This window comes from Maniola jurtina, chromosome 3 (assembly GCF_905333055.1).
Source record: "Maniola jurtina chromosome 3, ilManJurt1.1, whole genome shotgun sequence".
NCBI classification, from domain to species: domain Eukaryota; kingdom Metazoa; phylum Arthropoda; class Insecta; order Lepidoptera; family Nymphalidae; genus Maniola; species Maniola jurtina.
In genome coordinates, this window is record NC_060031.1 from 6,939,377 (window position 1) to 6,959,531 (window position 20,155).

A 20,155-nucleotide genomic window follows, 5' to 3' on the forward strand; every position below is an offset into this window, starting at 1 on the left:
TTCTATCCAAGATTAGGATCGATCTTGGATCATTGCGTGTCGCTCGATCGATCTCTGATCCGCATGCCAATAACAAATTTTTACAATCCAGTTTTTTTTTGACGCCGGATCACTAGCGATCTTTTCCCTCTTGGACGTTCCGTTCTCAGTACTATGTTTGATTTATGCAATATATTTGACTCTTCGTTTTATAAAAACAAAACACTCTTAAAAGAATATAATTAATACTCAAAATATTTTCCATACAAAACCAAGTAATTGCATGTCTTGAAACGTGTAATAATAATACTGGAAATAATATTTTATGAATTAGGTATTACAGTATTAAGTAAACATACTTTAGGCGAAATGGAACGTATCTTGGCCTACTACTAGACTGCTGCGGCATTGTATACATTGCAAACGGGAGACAGGAGCCAAGTTATTACTTTGATAATTAATAACCAATTTTGTATAAATTTTAACAAATACAATCTTAAAGTTAAAACAATGGATTCTGAAATCGTAAGTATCTATCATGTACCTATTTGTTATTTCATAAAGTGACGCTGTTCATTGGAAGGAACGCATAATTTCGCGCCTAAACTTTATTTTTATTTCTAGGCAAAAGGCAAGCCTCTTACAAAAGAGGAGTCTAAGTTTTTATTAGACCTTATAGAAGGCAGCAAGATAATTACATCTAAAACCACAAACGCCTTCAACAACAAGATGAAAAACGATGAATGGGTTAGGTTAACCGAGAGGTTTAATTCATCAGCTACAAATTGCCCAAGGACACCGCAGCAGCTACGTCTAAAATGGGAGAATTTGAAAAAGAATTCACGCAAACGTAGCACTAAAATAAGGATGAACCAAATTAAGGTTAGCTAGTAGTTATTCATGCCTACTTATATTTTAATCGAACCTCAATACCTATGTAGTGACTTACTTACCTACACTAATTATTTTTTTAGACTGGTGGTGGTCCTGCTGATTATATACCCCCAGATGATATATTGGACAGAGTATCGGGCATGCTCGGAAGCACGGGCAGTGGGTTCACTGTCCCATTTGGGGGTGACAAAGAATCAGGGGTGTATACTGCTGGCCCGAGTGGTGATGGCAGCAACAGTTGTGATGGCAGTATTGGTGACAACGCAACAGTATCAGCGGAACTTGCCAAGGAACCTGATCTGTTGCCAACATCAATTATTAACAATGATATTGAGGTTGTGGTCTGCAGTGGTGATGGTGGTAGTATTATCACTGATTGCCCAGGGTTACAAAATGTAACACCAAATAAGCCACAAAGACTTACACTCGCTACACCTAGGACAGGTAATAGTTACTGTAAATTTGGTTTGTTTTTTGATAAAGTAATATCATATATTCTGAACTGGTTCTTGTGACTTCATTTGCATAGATTTATGATTTTTAAGATCATTCTGTTTCAAATTTTTCACTCCCCTACCTACTCATTTGTCTATAGGTCCACCATTTGTCCAGTGTTTTGTCTGTCAGTCATAAAATTATTTTATAAAAGTACTTATTTTTGAAATAGCATAACACAAATTAAAGAATAAGCCAATAGCTAAAATCTTGTGATTTTAAATATAAGTGTATATATCTCTATAGTTAAGATTCAGCTAACTCCACTCTTTACATTTCAAGTAGGTAGGTACTTATTAAGATTAAAATAGGTCTTAAAAAATATTGACATATTATGTGCCCATCAATGTAACATTTGATCATTTTTCAGTGAGAAAGAAACGAAGACCTGACGACAGCAAGACTGCCAAGAATAATGCAATAGCCGAATATTTTGCAGTCAAAAAGCAGTGCTTGGATGCAAAATTAAATAACATTTTATTAGAAAATGAAAATTATAAGCTAAAAAATGCCCAGCTCCAGTTGGGAATCCAAAAACTAGAGTTAGAAATAGAAAAATTAAAGAAATAGTATAGTAGTAACCCACTTCGGCTTCCATGCACCTACAATTTTCATAAGAATCTCAAATTTTTTGAAATTGAATTAATATAGCCTCATATTGTAGATTTATACTGGTTAAAGAATTTTCAAAATCAGTTCAGAAGTTCCAGAGATTAGCCCCTTCAAACAAACTTACAAACTTTACCTCTATAATATTAGTGTAGATTGATTTGTTTTGGTAGACATAGTTTTTTTAAAATAATTAAAGCCTTATTATATTATTAGCCTAAATAGACATCTAACATTGCATCTAAGTACCTACTGTAATATAGCTATCTTGAAAACTGGGAAGTTTAGTGCATAAAAGTAGTAGTTTACACTTATTTAATTTGATAACAAATACCCTTAATATTGCCAAAAAAATAATACTTTATTGTAAATCATTGATTTCCTAATAAAAATAGTTACATTATTTCACGATAATCATCACATGTATAAATACTTAAAATATGTAAATTTATGATATTTTAATCTTAAGTTTTACTTAATATTAATGTACATATAATTATATGTAGTTATTATAGTGGTTAGGACTGGTCTCCTATTTTGGGGTCACAGGTTCAATCTGGGGTATGCACAGATGACTTTTGCAGTTATGTGTTTTAAGCCATTGTATATCACTTTCTTTAATGGCGAAGGAAAAACGTCATGAGGAAACCTGCATATTTAGAGTTTTCTATAATGTTCTCAAAGGTGTGTGAAGTCTACCAATCCACACTTGGTCAGTGTAGTGGCCTATGGCCTAAACCCTTTTTACTGTGAGGGAAGACTTATCTGTGCGATGGGTTGTTAATGATGATGTATGTATGTAGTATTTAAAATATTGCCTTTTCATGATAGACATTTAGTAGGTAGCAAGTAGTTCTTTTAATAGGTAATAAGTAATGTTTGTACTATAATGTTTAGAATAATAAGTGACTCATTTTCTAACAATTCATTATAAATTATATATAGTAGTTATTAGTTATTTCAGAATTTAATTTTTAAAATTTTGATTCCTGTTTAATCTCTTTCTGTTTGTTTTTGAAGTTTCATAATATTTTAATCTTAAGTTTTACACAATAGGAAGCAGATGAAAGGAGTAATAATCTTACAGCAATATCCTCTTTTTTAATATCAAATACTGTGTATCATACTGTTATCAACCAATCAATGATTCAAAATTTCTTTTGTTAATGCTAAATATGTTACGTTAAATGTAATTATTATATTGATAAATATTGATATTAGCAATTGAAATAAAATATGTGAATCAAAATACAATTCTTTATTATTTATTAAAGTTACTGTTTACTAAGCTATTACACTGATCGCGAGCAATTCGCTCTTATCCATTGAGGAGTTCTGTTCTCCATCTCCGAAGATATTCATCAGATCTTCAACAAATTTATATGGGACCACCTGCACAGTATACCCTTTCAAACAAAAAAAATAATTGTCCAAATCGGTTCAGGGGTCTTTGAGTAATCGACGAATTGAGAACCTCCTCCTTTTTTTGAAGTTGGTTAAAAATAAATAGGTTCACTTCAAAATATGCTACTGAAAATAATTACTAATAAGGACAGCTCTTTCTTGGACATTTGTAACTTCACTATTTAAATCCTCAAAAATTCTATCTTCCGGTGGTAAATCTACTTCTGCAGGAAGCTCCTGTAAGTTATTGTTTCTGCAAATATTGTGTAATACAGAAGTGGCAATTATAACCGCTTGGGCTTTTGGTAAAGATAAGCGCAATGTCAGTGCCACAACAGGAAATCGTCGCTTCCAAACACCAAAAGTTCTGAAATAGCAGAAATAAAACAAATACATTCCACAATAATTAAGGTGGCTTCACTACATAATATTATATTCATTTATATTATATATATAATATGATGTTATGTTGCCCCCTAGCCTTACTGGCCCAGGCAGGTATTACAATAGTATTGGAGACAAATTGTAAATAAATTAACCTTAGTTACTGTTTGGGTAAGGAATACACTCCTTAGGGTAGGATTTTAGATTTAAGGTTTTAAAAAATTACCTTTCAATGGTATTCCGGGTTTTAATGTGTGCTTCATTGTATCGCTGTTCCGCTTCAGTAACAGGATTTAAAACTGGTGTTAATAAATAAGATCTATTTGGATAAGCACTGTCACCAAGCATCCAGCGGTTACCAAACAGACCTGCTTCACATTGAGCTGTAGACAAGTACATCATATTATGTGTAATGTATGTATATTTAAAAAGATTCATAATACAGCAAATTAAAACATTCTACAGCATAATTAGCTACCTCTAAGAACAGAATTGTTGAAAATTGTGGCATCATGTGTTGAACCTGGCCATCGAGCAACTACATTCATGAATCTTAAATCAGCATCACATATTGCTTGGACATTCAAGGAAAAGTAACCCTTGCGGTTTCTAAATTCTTCTCCAATAACATGACCTGCAAGAAAAAAAAGGTAATTTAAGTACTTACCTAGTTAATTTAATATTATGAAACTCAACCGTATATTATGCTATCAAACACTCACATGGTGACTGGATACGTATATGAGTGCAATCAATTGCAGCAAGAACACGAGGAAACCGTGCAATACGGTAGAATTTTTCAGCACTTTGTTGGTGAACAACAACATATTCATCATACAAGCTAGCGATTGCTATGGATATATCGCGTACAATTCGGCCTGCTGTTGATGCAGAGACTCCAACAAAGTCGGCCACAGATATCAACATAGTACCTAATGCGTAAAACCTTAAAGTTAGCAACAATTGATGCAGTGGTGCAACGCCGTGATTCCTTTAAAATAAAAACATTAGTTTTAAGTTAACAGTAACATTATAAGTCATACATAAGATTATACATAGTTTGGTACAGCCTACCTTGTGGAGGTTACACGAACTAATGGCATCAATTGTGTTAATAGCGTATTCACTGCAGATTTAGGTAGCCGAAACCTGAAGGTGAACTCGGCATCATCCAGACTTTGCATATAGTTCACTCTTTTAATTCTCCGAACACTAGCGCGTTGTCTGCCTTCAGACTCGCTGTCGGTTTCAGTATCCGAGTCCGATAACAAAGCTAGTAGCTCCATATCACTATCGTCACTATCGCTAAATAATAACATTGCCATTTTTCCTTATTTCTATACTTAACTTTTCTTCAACAAAACTTGGATCAAAACAAACCATGGAATGTAAAGGATTGCAATCTGCGATAGTTTACAGCGATCGAAGTAAATGTCAAACTGGACGGATTGGTTATTAATACGCCCAAACTGTCATTCTCGAACAGAGGCCTATCTATAATCTGTGATCCGCCCTCCCGACGATTGGTTGCTTTTTAAGATAGCAAACTTAATCCGAGGATCGCTTATTGGCGTGATCTATCCCAGAAATAGATTAAAACATCAATCTCAGATAAGAAAAAATGGATCAGGATTGATTATTAATTTCGGGCGTAAGAGAGATGCCGATACAATGTGTATCGCCATCTCTAGATTTGAAATTATGGCTGTTATACCTAGGGGCCTTAATTCGCTTTTTTGTTGCTAGCGCAAGTTTTACTCTGATGACAAAAAAATTTATTAATCCCCGTCCCAAAAAGAGGGGTGTTATAGGTTTGACGTCGTATCTGTGTATCTGTCTGTGGCATCGTAGCTCTTAAACGAATGAACCGATTTTAATTTAGTTTTTTTTTTGTTTGAAAGGTGCCTTGATCGAGAGTATAGTTCTTAGCTATAATCGTAGAAAATCGGTTAAGCCGTTTGAAAGTTATCAGCTCTTTTCTAGTTTTCTTATAGAGGTTTTTGTGTCGGGGATTTTTTAAATTTTGAGTTATGTGATCTTATAGGTCCCTAGGTACCTACTTCCTGTAATAGTAGTTTTTTAAATTGCTTTTGTTTCTTTTATCTTTAGTTCTCCATTGATAATATTTCGGGTTATATTTAAACATAAGGGTGTTCTCTTGAAGAAACCATTGGGCTGAATCGTCCGAGCTGATCATTAGCAGAGTTCCATTGCGATTTACACATTAGGTACTTAGGTAGTATCTATAATTTACTAACAAAAAAGCTTTTAGGTTTAAATCAAAAACTAGCCCCTTAATTACAGTTAGGTATCTATAGTACGCGACAGGTTGAGATGGCAATCGGGGTATGAGGGGGGGGGGGGGGCCGCGCACACCCGCATGTCACCCGCGCTGTCACGCACCGAGTTAGCGCGGATGCTGTGCGGGTATGCGGGTCATCCCTACACCGATTGCCATGTCGGCCTGTCGCGAACTGTGCACCGCCCTTCGTATCGATTTGTATCGCGTTGTACGTGTCATAAAATTCGAAAAGAAAAAAATGAAGCACAAAACCTACTCTATTTGTGATGTGGGGTGAAGCTGGGATAATCTCCCGCGCACTGGCGCCGACCGGCCCGGCGATGTGGGACAAATACCGACACACTACCTCGGACTACTTCCCTACTAGCGACGCAATTGAATCGCAATCTACGAGAATACGATGGAACTTAAAATCTACAATATAGGTAGGTTCCCACTCGCATCACTTTTGTAAAAAACACTTTACAATTTTCTTACCCAATACCAATACAAAGAATTCTTCTCTAAGTAGTATTTTATAGCCACTCTACTTTTTTTGCTTCTATATCTCAGCAATGTAATAAAATTGCAAATTATGATTGATGCATTTTCTACATACACAGGTAGTGAGCTACAAAAACTTCTAATCCATATGTACTTACTTACTCGTACCTTCAATCTGTTTAGGTATCTGTCTGTCTGCTAGTTTTCATGGTCATCTGTTTCTTTGTCTGTCTATCTGTCTGTCTGTTAGTATATGCTAGCAGATAGTATATTATATACTATAGTATAACCGTGAAAAGCTTTTCACGACACCCATCCTCTAAAGTCTAACCTAACAACGACGAAATTTGGTACTTAGGTAGGTGCAGGCTTGCATCCCAGGGATGAGCATAGGCTATTTCCACGGCATATTTAATTTAAAAGTAAAAAATTGCTGAGCTGACTAACTAGTAGCGCTGTAAATGGATAAGGCTGCGCTTCCACTGAAGCGGAGCGGAGACGTGTTTTTTCGGCCAATCAGATTATTGAGGGATGATGTCGCAAATTAAGTATCTAACAATAACCTGATGATCTATTGAACACACCTCCACTCAGCTCCGCCTCGGTGGAAACGTACCCTTCTATTATATGTATAAAGGCAGATATTAATCTAGTATAATAGGTACTTAAATGTAGGTACTTTTGTATAAAGGTAGCGATATAAAAAGCCTTAAACTATCGAACCCTAAATGAGCTTCGTGTTTCATTTGAGATTTGTATCGGGTTGCTACTGAGCTACCCACATTATGTGGCTTCGTGCACTCACTAGGGTTGTCGGTTAACCTGCGTTTTAATTAATGTTTAAACAATTGAATTGATTACATGTTATTCGTGTAAACTTTATAGAATAAATAATAATTTATTCATGAGAAATTGGGAATGCATGTGACATAAAGTTAGAATATCACAGTTTATGCCCGGCTGAAGTAAATTAAACGGGTGCGGGGTTTAATTTTTTGAAACTTAGTCGGCAAACTGTTTTGAGAGTGTTTCCTGACTATCCCCACACTGTACCCCGATGTTATCTCCGAATCATTATGCAATAAGTAAAAATAGAGTTATCCGGCATCAACACAGCAGATCTGTTTGGCGGCCATTTTCAATGGAAGTGGTGTATGAAGTCTGAACGTTACTTCCGTCCAAAAAAAGCACACTTTCAAGTCACGCTCAAAGAAGTTTTACTTCAAAAATACCATAGAGTCACAACAGTGGATTCAATATAATATTAAGTTTTGACCTACACATATTATGGGAATACACTACAAGTCAATCTAACTGCACTTATACCAAAATAAAACATTTGAATCTACGTACTAATTACCTAATATTCAAATATATTTAGTCAGAAAAATTGTTATAATATCACATATTCAATATTTTGTTCTCAGATATTTTTGTAGTGGGGCAACCCTTGTAGGATAAACAATGGGTGTTCTATATCCACTTTTTATATAGGGTTATGTTACGTAAGTAGTGTTAGTAGTTAGGTGCACGCGGATTTTCCTGCACTTTTTTATTCAGCAATTTAGTATACTAATGAAAAAATAAATATTTAACCTTGTGATAGTGGACCTAAACTTTTAAGGAAATTTTAATTAATTTTTATATACATAGCTACTAATAACAATAATTGCGGAATCGGCAGGATTCGAAGCTTCGTTTTCCTTGGGTATCGCGTCCGGCCCGGCCTTTGACCCTAAGCCACGGTTCACTTATCGCCTGCCAAAATTTCCGAAACGTAAGTAGTAATTAGGTAGGCATTTTATTCAGTCAGTCTGACTAACTAACTGTGACTTTGTGTTACAGATATGGGAATAAGTCACTCTGTTGTGCTATGTACAGCAAAATAATCAATACCTATTACCTAACTACTTATAATATGAACCTACGTAGTAAGCATTCAATGATTGGTATCAAAATTGAAAAAAAACCATTGCAATCATGTGCAGTGTGCACTAACTAAAAGAACATTTTTTTTTATTCTTTTTGGAACGTTTGCCATATCGGATACCAAAACGCTCGACATAAACGACGATGCTTTAATATTGCGAAGGATCAATAGGTCGGGCTCAAAATAAATGGAACAATGGGCGAGACGGTATCAGTGCAACCGCTTAAAATGCTTTCCATGTTCGGAGGCGTCCGGTGACCGACGGACGAAGCCATCCGGAAGTAACACATACCTACTCGTACCTACGTACAATCACGTTATCTAACTAACCAAATATTTAGTAGGTAAGTACTTAAGCTTAGTTAAGATTATCTTGGTAATTTATCGGAGTAGGTAAGTTCCACAACATTGGAAGTCGTTTGGGGTTACACCATATAAAATGGTAACTTGCTATAGTTAACCTACCTAGTACCTACCTATGCGGTAGATATAGATGTTGTAAGATGGGATGGTATGGATAGTTTGCGCAGGACATAGACAAGATTAATTATACATATAGAAGCCCGACTGAAATCAGTTTTTGTACAATGCACAGTCATACCCTCGTGTTCAGATTGGACTACTTGATTTGGGCGTACTATATGCGGCTTATGCCTTTAATGGTGAAGGAAAACATCACGAGAATATCTGAACTAATTAAGAGTTCTCCATAACGTTCTCAAAGATGTATGAAGTTATGAAGTCTGCCAATCCGCACATGGCCAGCCTGCGGGATGAGCTATGGCCAAACCTTTCACAATTCTGAGAGGATAGCATACTATGGATTGATTTGATCATGTTGATGATAATAATGATGAAGTGATACGCGACATGCAGATGGCAGCGGATGGCACGTAGGTAAATTAACTTCGTATACGGAAAGATTTTAATTTTAATTTTATAACCAAGCAACACAAAAATCTAAGTATTTGAGTATGTGAACCAGCAACACAGTGACAATTAACTTATCTAACTAACCAAATATTGAACTTGTATGAAAAATAATGGTCATGTCAAACCATTAATTTCACTTACAAGCAGGATGTGAACGTTTGGTCGAGATCTTGACGATAAGGTTTAGGGACTTACGCTTTTGAGGAACCTATTTTAACCTCAAAAGCGTAAACCTTTTTTTTTATATACTTACCTAATATCTATGTATATAAAACTGTAACTTTCTATATCAAGACCTTATAGGTTAGATACTGTAAGGTGCGACATATTTTATTCATGAACAGAAGACCCATGTTGACATCGTAATAAATTTCAACGTATCTATTGAATAATGCCTATCTATTATTTTAACCAACTAGTAGGTAAAGAAATACATCGAACTTTGATATTTAGGCCTATAGGCCTTAGTCGAGGTAGAAGGTAGCTTTGGGACAATTCGTGGTAAGACTTAAATAAATATCTATTCACCTTTGCCAAAATACAGGCAATTATTTATTAAATACTTATCTACTTACGTATACGACTTCAAATATGGCTTTTTTTTAAATTTCGTGGAAACTTTTTCATTTTCCGGGATAAAAATTAGCATTAAGTATGTGTTAATTTTTCTGTGTATACCTAAGCTATTTTCGTTTCGAATTTTAGCTTAATTAGTTCATTCAAGCTCTCACATTTATAATATTAGCAAGATAATATTTTAGCAAAGCCATTGCGCAATTGCACTTGGAATACATAAAAATTTATTATGTTTACAAGGGTGTGTCAAAAATAAATATATTTGATAAAATGTCATTAGATAAAAACGATAAATCTTGGGCCTCACAAAGGCACTTTTGCTTTATTATATTTTAATGTAAGGTCGCCCCCAAAAAGTTATCGTGAGTAAGCAAAATGTTGCTCTAATGCATCTCCCAAAAGACTCCTAAGCCAAGTCCCACATGTTATGCTAAAAGAGTTTTTGTAGTTATGTAAATATAAATTTGCAAACTATTAGGTATTTTCATCGAGGGTATTTTATGCTTTGAGTAACTTTTATACAGTTTAAATAGATTTTAAATTGCGGCTTTATATAAGAACATAATAGGAAGCAAATAATGTAATATAATATTTTAAATATTATAATAAAATATTTTAGATAAGCTAATGCTTCTAATAATATAATTCATGAAATGAAATATTCTTTAATGTACACCAAGAGAAATAAACATAATAATATGAAGAACAATTAGCAATTAGCAACCTTATCGCGAAAATAGTAGCTAGATACAATTACAGGAGTTAGAAAAAAATGAAACCCAGGCACAAAGAAACATTAATTAATTATTATTATTATGAGACAATTTGATTTTAAATTTTATAAATACAATTCCATTAGTTACCAATTCCATATCAATTATATCCAATATTTTTAAGTGATTCTGTACATACAATTCTCACTATTGTTAGTCATCGTTCAGTTATTGCGAGCAGATAGGTATTAATTGATCCGAATTAAACAACGCAATGAACGTGGGACTGGTGCGCTAACTAGCTAAATACACAAAAGAAAGGCTCAGTAACTTGATATTGATACTGCGTAAAAAGTTATACTGGTTAAAACAATTATTGATTTAAAAACTGCTTTAGTTTGATATCTACAAAGCTACAAACAATATCAGTTGTATCTGCTTAATATTTCTTCACTGATAATGATAACTTATAACCTCTTTAATGTACCTACGCATAATTCACATAGTACTAATTATCTAATATAAATCAGTTCTGTAATAAGTAATCAGTAGGCATGCATGCATGCATAATATTCAAAAGGATAAGAATAAAGAGGAAACCAAAGAAAAGAAAAGATTGCGTGAAAGAGAATGCTTGGAAAAGGGGTGGAGAATGTGTTGATATAACGGATGATAGAAGCGAGTGGAAGAAGACATGTTGTGCAAACCCCACATAGCGTGGGATAGACAGGAAGAAGAAGATTAGGTAATTAGTACTAATTTTAACGACTCACGACGACGACGATTGCAGGAGTAAGCGCTGCGGTCATATTATAACTGAGAAGTCCCTGATTAGATTACCAGGAACGCCTACTTATGTCTGTGAGTTTAAGAATGTATAAGAAAACTGAGGATCAGTTTGGGAATTTATATTTGATTACTAAATTGCTCAAGTCTCAACTCTTCTGACTTACAAGAGTCATAAAGACATGGATAGAACAACGTCCTGACTTTTCCGAATAATCGCATACTCTTGACACCGTTCTGAAATGAACACACAACTGGGATCCGAATGTTGCACAAAAGCAATCCAATCTCCTAAGCACACATGGTGACTTCATAAATCTCACGTCAAATCGGTAGAGGCGGGCTGCGTGTCATAAATACAGCGAGTATGTGTGTCAAAACATGGGGATTTGGGTTCTGACTCCCGCGTCAGAGACGAGCGCGGCGACGCCAAGCGAGATAATGAAAAAAAAGATTTATGATCAAGTGTAATCAAATTTTATTACTGTCCGTAGCCTCCCCCGTGCTATTAAACATAGACATTTTATCGCTAAAGCTTATTTTTCGTTCATTGTGTCAATTCGAAGGAAAGAAAATTGACCCGCATATTCCATGCCAACACATTACGTGATTCCACGAACCGATAGATGAGTGCTCTCACATGATATAACAGTTGTCGAAATATCTCCTTAAGAGTGCTCTCCATGGTCACTCCAAGTTGTTAGTGAGTGCATGCTGTTCCAATCAACATTTACTGAAAATACTCAAGAGCGAGCTTTGGCCCATGTTTTATGATGGAAATCTACGTCTGGTATTACGTTGTTATTTTGAATGCTAATCAACATTTTTAAACAAACCTAACACATTTAAAATTATTTTTTGGTTTTGCAATTTTGTTGTTTTTACATGGTTAATTTACACACGAAGTTGCCTCATTTGGCCTAAAACAGAGATATTTCAGGGATAATAACATTCAAAATAAATATAATTTTAGAATACCTACTACATAATAAGTACCTATTATTGTCGGGCATAAAATAATGAAGACGAAAATGGGCTTAGTTTTAGAGCAAGAACAACAAAAATAACAGTGTAATTGCCGTAATACATTTTATGAAGTGAGATCTTAATAATAGTTACATTAAGGGTACATTATATTACATACCCACTTATATCAAGTTGATGGAAAAGTAAAACGTAGCCAAGACTCTTTGCCAAAGGGGCCGTGATCGTAAGGCACATTTCCATAAAGTTTTCAGTACCAAATGCGGTGTAATATTGCTGGAACACAACCGATTGTAACGCACTGTGGAATAACAACGCACCCCCTTCCCATCCCACTAGCCTTCATCCTTCGCCTGTTTGACCCAATTACAAACAACATATTACATTTTTAAGGTCTTGCATATAACTTACAAAGGAGGTTAGCGAATTTGGACCCAGCATTTTTAAAAACCGTTCAGATTCAGAAATCATTTAATTTTAATAATATTTTTCAGAGTATTTTTTTGTGTAAGCCTGATACTTTTAGAAGAAGGGGATCAAAAATATAATTTTTATTCACAAGCACACATTATAAATAACCGTTACATGGCAATATAAGTGAATATCTTTTTTCTCCCAACTTTATTTGATAGACTTTGATGAAGTTTTTTGTTAGACCGGTTTACTAGAACTAGCATGAGAAGTTTGATTCGTGAACGTGGGCTTGAGGCTCACGGTTCTGTTAGTTTGGGTCTAAAACTCTATGGAATTCGCCAATCTTCTTTCGCTAGGGATATAATCCAACTCCAGATTAGGAAGAGGATTGTTTACTACATAGTTGACCCATCCCGGGCCTCGCATTTCGTTATTAAATCTAAAGATTGTATTTTTCATATTAAGTTGTTTTAATCTTTTAGGTACAGGTATTATAATGATTAAAATCACTTCACTCCCCATATTATTATAAATGCGAAAGTGTGTTTGATTGTTGGTTTGCCCTACAATCACGCCTCAACGGAGTAACGGATCGATGTGATTTTGCATGGATATTAAAGACCTGGCTAATTCCACGGGTTTTTAAAAATCTAAATCCACGCGGATGAAGTACCTACTTAGCGAGTATCGACTAGTAATTAATGAAATAACATAGATGTCTTATTATAAAACTTATTTCAAAAAATGTTAGTAAGCACCTACGTACCTCCTAAGTCTTAACCTAAGTAACTACTTATCTAAAAGTTTTACAATAAGTAGTGTACCTTGATTATAGTATGTATTGTTCGCGACAGGCCGAGATAGCAATTGGGGTAAAAAAAATACCCGCACAGCCCCCGCGATTTACTGGTGCGGGATAGCGCCGCCGTTAACGTGCGGGGCGTCCCCCGCCTCATGTCCCGATTGCCATGTCGACCTGTCAAGAACTAGTAAATCTTGGCAAGGTCCTTAATTAGCTAAATATAAGCTATCTCACATGCTATTTTCTTCTTTTATTATTTAACATGATCAGTTAATTAAAAAATACATCAGCCCCAGACACCCTGACAGTGTATATTACCTTTTGCCATCATACACCAATTATGGTTTCGAAACTGGCGCAAGGTGATTACTTTGACCTTTTTGTGTTAACATTTTAATCATGGTGAAATGGACATTTGACACATATTGTGATATTTATGTCTTCTTTATTTAAAACTAAATTGCCTTTTCACCGCGGGAAGACCAATAGCAGAGTTTTGGGTTTGACCTGATGCACTTAAATGTGCGTTCCTATGTCCGCTTGAAACTACTTAACGGCTGAACCGATTTTGATAAATGATACGCCACTAGATTTGTTTTGATGGCGCAAGTGTTACGAAAAATCAAAATGGCGGATTTTATGCGCTTTAATGTGCGGCCTGAAAAAAATGCAGTGCAAAAAGGTAGTCGAGGGTTTTTTGAAACCTTTTAAAATTATTATTGTTTGATATCATTATTTCTAGTTCTCAATTTAATTTCAACTTTTGGTAAAGCGCGCTCAGGATTTCTTCAATCAAAGAGAAAAGCTTCAAAAAAAATTTTCAAGTTGCTTGTGTGTGTAAAGATACCTATCTACTTGTAGGGGCATAGGTAAATCCTGGTGGGTAGGTACCTAAGCATAATAGCAGAGGAAAATATTTTGTGGATGGGAGCTCTTAAGCTAAATTGCTAATTATATTGAATGGTCCTTTCAAAATATTTTAACAAAACATTCTCGAAATGACCCTCCTCTATTGAGAGGACTTTCGACAATAGGGTCTAGGGTCCCGCAAAAAGGGCTTCCGCGCGGTATAAAGTGCAATGGCTTGAATTAGTTATTCATGTAGCCACAGCTTCAGGTTATCAGGATTTTTAAATAATTCTCGACATTAGTTTTCACTTTGTATATTTTACATCTTTAATAGAATACAATCACAATACGTCCGTCGGCTCTGTCGTTCCATAATGAATGAATGTCGCCTCTAGGCTCTACACCACAATATTAAAGACGTAGCAGATATTTTATAATTATTATTTTTACATTTTAAATATTTATAATGTAATTCTTTATGTATCTAATATAAGTTTACCTAAAAGTGATAAGTGAGCTTACAGCTCGGCCTTCCTGCAATGAGCGAGTCCCTTCGCTCTGTTATACGAAATTTACAATTTATAGTAACAAATAATAATTGAAAATAACACAATCAACTAGAGTAACTAATTCTAAAAATTAATTAAGAATTCTTTGATATATTTAAAAAAATTAAAACATAATATTAAAATCTTTGACAATTACGTTTCATCATTTTTATAATTACATATTATATTACAATTATCGTATCGTCATAATTATTCATATTTAACTACTTTCTAAATCCATAGAAAAATTTAGCCCTGGCTGTATTTTGTCTACTGCACCTATGGCTTCGTAGCAGCGGTTATTTTTACGCGATAACGGCGTATCTTTAATGACACACCTATCATTAGGAAGGATTTTTATGATGTGATATGGACTACTACTTTACAACCAGTTTCTGTGACTGCTCATCGTCAGGCATTTGCCGCTATACTCTTACTAGGTCACCTTCAGAATATTGTTTGGGAGTGTTCCTATGACTATTATATTTTTCTCTATATTTGGTTTATATTTCTATTATTTTAACTTTTGCTTCTTCTCTAGTACTTGCTAACTCCTCCTCGGATGACACCTTAATAGCTTCGTTTAATACTGCACTCAGGATCCCTTCACTTCTACATTTAATGTTGAATCCTCAATGGTGGATTCAACTTCATGAGTTTGATTGCACTATCGAGCAATTCGTGGTTTTACAGGAGTAGTTCACGTTACAGTTTGTAAATATTTTAAGAGGAATACCAAGAAGATTCTAAACCGATTTAAAGATGCGACCACCGCCAGTATCTAGGTCATAAAAATGGTGCTTACACTCCTCCGTGTTTGTTTTTCTATTAAAATATGACACAGGCTGGAAAACTCCATTTGAATTCGCCTGAAGAAGGATACCAGCTACACCTTTCATACTGGCATCCGTGTCAGCTTGGGCTTCAGCATTTGGGCTATACAATTCTAGTATAGGTCTATCAATATCCAGATAGTCCTAGAAATTGTTGCAGTTTATGTTGATTGATGAGCTTATTAAATTTAGTTACAGCCTCAATATAGGAATATCCAAAAAAAAGTCTCTGGTTTCAATGAAGAAATGACATTTGCTTAATTTTTAGCCCGCCGCCCCTTCAAGCATTTTTTTTAAAACCTCTTCCAATCGCTTTTGATCTTTGGCGACGTCCTTAGATGGAATGATATTAATTTAATGCTATTTTTTTTTAAATTATCATATCAAATTGTATATACCTGTAAGTGGTGTGTTACACCACTATACCAGTGTACCAGTGTACTATATAAGTGTTTTGTGATCATGCTGTTAGTTTACCTTAAAAATTAAAAATAAATAAATAAGGACATCATTCATATAGACGATAGTGTATTTAGTTTTTGCCTCGAGCAGTATTTTATTAATTACACGATTGAATACTAAGGGTACATTCACTAAACCAATAGGCATCCGGTTGTACTTGTATTGGCCATCGCGGGTTACAAAAGCTGTCCTGTCGTGACTCCTCTGCTACTGATATTTGGTAATACACTGAGGCCAGTTCTAATGATGTGCATACTTTGTTGCCTGCTAATTGGTCGAGTTGGTCTTCGATACGAGGGGGTGGATAGTATTCCTTGTTAGTTTTGCGACTTAACGTTCTGTAATCTACACAAAAGCGTTTATCACCAATTTTATGCACAAGTAAAATTGGACTAGCGTATGATAAGGTTGACTCCCAAATTGTCTAATGCTCGACCATCTTCTGTACCATGTTCCTAACCAACGTACGATCAGCGTATAACATGTGGTACAGTCGGTAGATAACCGTCTTCATGTCCTCGAATTCAATCACCATCTAGATCACGAAGTCCGTTCAAAAAACAATCAAGGTATTTCTTTACTAATTCTTGTAATTTTTAATCGATCACTTGTACTCAAATCATGATTACAGTTTAGATCATCATTTTCCCGGTATTCACAAAACGTAACATTGCATGAATCCAGAACCTTTGAGAATCACGTGTGTCAAAAGTGCTCCCTTCTCTTCACGATCATGTCAGGGAAACGTTGTAAATACGCAGGACACCACGATTATCCCTGATGTCTTACTCTCACGGGAGAAGATAATATTCCTTCCCTTCCGAACCACAAACCGAACCGTTCACGAAAACTTGGCCACATGTATTGGGTTCGGCAACAATCTGAATAGCACGTAATGTATTAGGATGTATTTCTGTATCTTTTTTTTATAATTGCTACTAAGCGTGTTTTAATGCTCGACATCTTCTGAAATCAAATCGCAGCAGAGGTCCTTGTGATAACAATATCCGGGTTTTAGGTGAAAGAATTACTAATAATGAATGACAAAATTCTACGTGGAATCCTTTTCAGTATATGCTGTACAACTGTGGAATGACCTGCCCAAAAATATTCGGAATTCGAAATCCCTGCCCATATTTAAAATAGTCTTAAAGAATTTTATTTATCTTTGCCATAATAGTTAAATATCGTTTATTATTTTATTATATGTATCCCTGTTATGCAAGTAATTATATTGCCATATATAGTATATATATATTATTTACTTAGTATAGTTATGTATGTATGTTTATATTTTATTATGTTTATTAATATAATAATTAATTAATATAGGTATATATAAGTAATATCGATGAATTCTTTGCGATTTGGTACTATACAACATTAGCTTCTTGTTTCAGCAAAAGTTGCCTGGTAGATATTGCTCTAAGAAATAAGGCCGCCTTTGCACACAATAGTTTTTTTCTGTTTTCTTCTTTCTGTGTTGTAGTCCTTTACATGTGTTTTTGTGTGCAATAAAGACTTCTATCTATCTATCCAATAAGACTGACTGGGCAATAACATAATATTCAACGATATACACATTAATGGTTTATTTTTTATACCTTGTACTACTACGGAAACAGTCATCATACCTACTGGAGCTATAAGATTGGCACCAATGCCTCTGAGTACGGGTAACTCCTTTGGTACAACTATTTCTAAATTGAGTTCCGTGACCTTTGTTAACTTAATGACAGGACACTGACTTTCCGACTCCAAATGACAGTCTCCTAATTATTATTTATTTTAATTGAAACGATATATTCACTAGAGATTCACTGTATGACGTAATTCAACAACTTGCTTCATTTTTATCCTTTGTGAAATTCGCATCCTTTTCGCGATCTTTGTTAGTTTTATTTGTAAAACAGTGAATTATAATAGATAAATGGCCTGATATCTCGCAGGTACATCACTTTGCAGGATATTTCATGCACTTAAAACTCGGGTGACCATGTTCATTGCAATAATTGTGGTATATCATCTTGTATCGACTCTCAAACTGCTGGATCTAACAGTTGGAATAGCATTCCTACGTTCATTCCGAAATTTAAAATGTTAATCGTAGATTTCGGGGCTTGACATAATTTAAAGATTCTAAAATATTTTATGACTTTTTTTTTTTGGTTCTGAAAACTGTTCAGCCTACGCACTAACTTTTACAGCTCTATCCTTAACGCCGTACAGTAAACAATCTACAGCCTGATATCCATAATTTACACCTATTTAACAAATTTCATTTTATTTTATTTTATTGAAAAAGGCGCACCCAACAGGTTATAAATGTAGAAAGTCTAAATATAGAAACAATAGATCAGGATCCAAGCAACAACCGGTGTACAGTGTACACAGCAATTCTTAAATAAATATATGCATCAAACAAGATATACACAGAAAATATAAAATTATAACCATGTAGATAATATGGTTTCAAATATTTAAATGATGACAAATAAGTATGGCAGTTAACTCTTATACATAAACGAACAATAATTATTAAAAATTTGTTTTTGTTTTAAATATACCTTAGCATAATATTATTGCTCAAGAGATTCTCCATATTTAACTTGCTTAACCAGTATTTTGTTTTAGTCAAGAATTCAACGTAGTCTGTTCGCAAGGAAAATGATTCGATTAGTTTATTTTTCCTTTCGGCCCACATATACTTTCATACTCGGTAAGCTCTGATACCATGACTTAGCTACATTAGCTAGTTTTGGAAAGGTATAATGGATGGTAATTTTCAGAACATGCTTCTACTTTTATTAGCCAAATTGGGAAAGTTTGTTCTCTCGACATAGAATCGAACTCAGGAATAATAAATATTATTAGTGTTAAAAGTTAACTTTGATTTATCTTCAAATTCAAAGTATATATTTTTTTTTTTAATTAAACTTTTACAAATACTGTTGAATCGTTAAAATAATCTACCACTGAATTTGAACTCTTCATTAACTGAATCATCCGGCTCGAGATTTTGAATTTACCTCATCTTCTCGTGTCTGGTCTTAGCTTCACTTCTTCCTCTTAGCTCAATTCACCACGTTCCAGAGAAGAGCTAGTCGAACGTCCTCGTTTTGCACCCACCAGTATACGAACAGATCTCTCTATATTTCTCCGCCCTTCAAATTCTTTCCGTCGTTGACGCCCTCCGTCAAGCCGTTTATCTGTGTTATACTCTACATCGGTATAGCGCACCCGCAATACCCTTCTCTACCTCGGTATAGCGCACCCGCAATACCCTTCTCTATCTCGGTATAACGCACCCGCAATACCCTTCTCTACCTCGGTATAGCGCACCCGCAATACCCTTCTCTACCTCGGTATAACGCACCCGCAATACCCTTGCTTACTCTGAATAATAATTTCTAGTGCTTCCCGACCCTGACCCTCGAACCTGGGTACACCTGGGTCTGCACTAAACCAGTCATAGGCCACTCTCCGTGGCTGATCATCACCTCGTTCCATAGTTCAGAATCTGAAACTGACAAAGAGCTTAGAAATCTCGTTCGTAGTAATGACATATTAAGCCTGCCTTTCTTCGTTTGTAATAACAAGTTTTGACTTCACAAAAATAGTATTACTATTTTGACTTCACGTTACTCCTTGGTTAGGTACGGAAAAACTCCGACCCGAAACAATATTAATCATGATTCAAACTTAACAATACAAGCAAACATATTTTAGATTGAGCCAAAATACACAAAGGAAATAATAAAAGCTCAGTACTGCG

General features: G+C 34.9%; 3 protein-coding genes across 3 annotated transcripts in view; 1 reads left to right on the forward strand and 2 right to left on the reverse strand.

The window, feature by feature from the left end:
• The window catches only part of LOC123880460 (transmembrane protein 132E), a 119,130-nt gene that overhangs the window by 89,318 nt on the left and 9,657 nt on the right, over positions 1-20,155 (reverse strand). The window lies entirely within an intron of this gene.
• Positions 732-3,176, forward strand: LOC123880661. The gene is made up of 2 exons (XM_045928907.1): positions 732-1,317; positions 1,739-3,176. The coding sequence occupies exons 1-2, from the start codon at positions 1,014-1,016 to the stop codon at positions 1,936-1,938; spliced, it is 504 nt and encodes a 167-aa protein (XP_045784863.1). The 5' UTR covers positions 732-1,013; the 3' UTR covers positions 1,939-3,176.
• LOC123880575 (putative nuclease HARBI1) lies at positions 3,402-5,412 on the reverse strand. Its single transcript, XM_045928772.1, has 5 exons — positions 4,840-5,412; positions 4,488-4,756; positions 4,244-4,399; positions 3,992-4,148; positions 3,402-3,748 (listed from the first exon to the last, which is right to left on the reverse strand). The coding sequence occupies exons 1-5, from the start codon at positions 5,088-5,090 to the stop codon at positions 3,505-3,507; spliced, it is 1,077 nt and encodes a 358-aa protein (XP_045784728.1). The 5' UTR covers positions 5,091-5,412; the 3' UTR covers positions 3,402-3,504.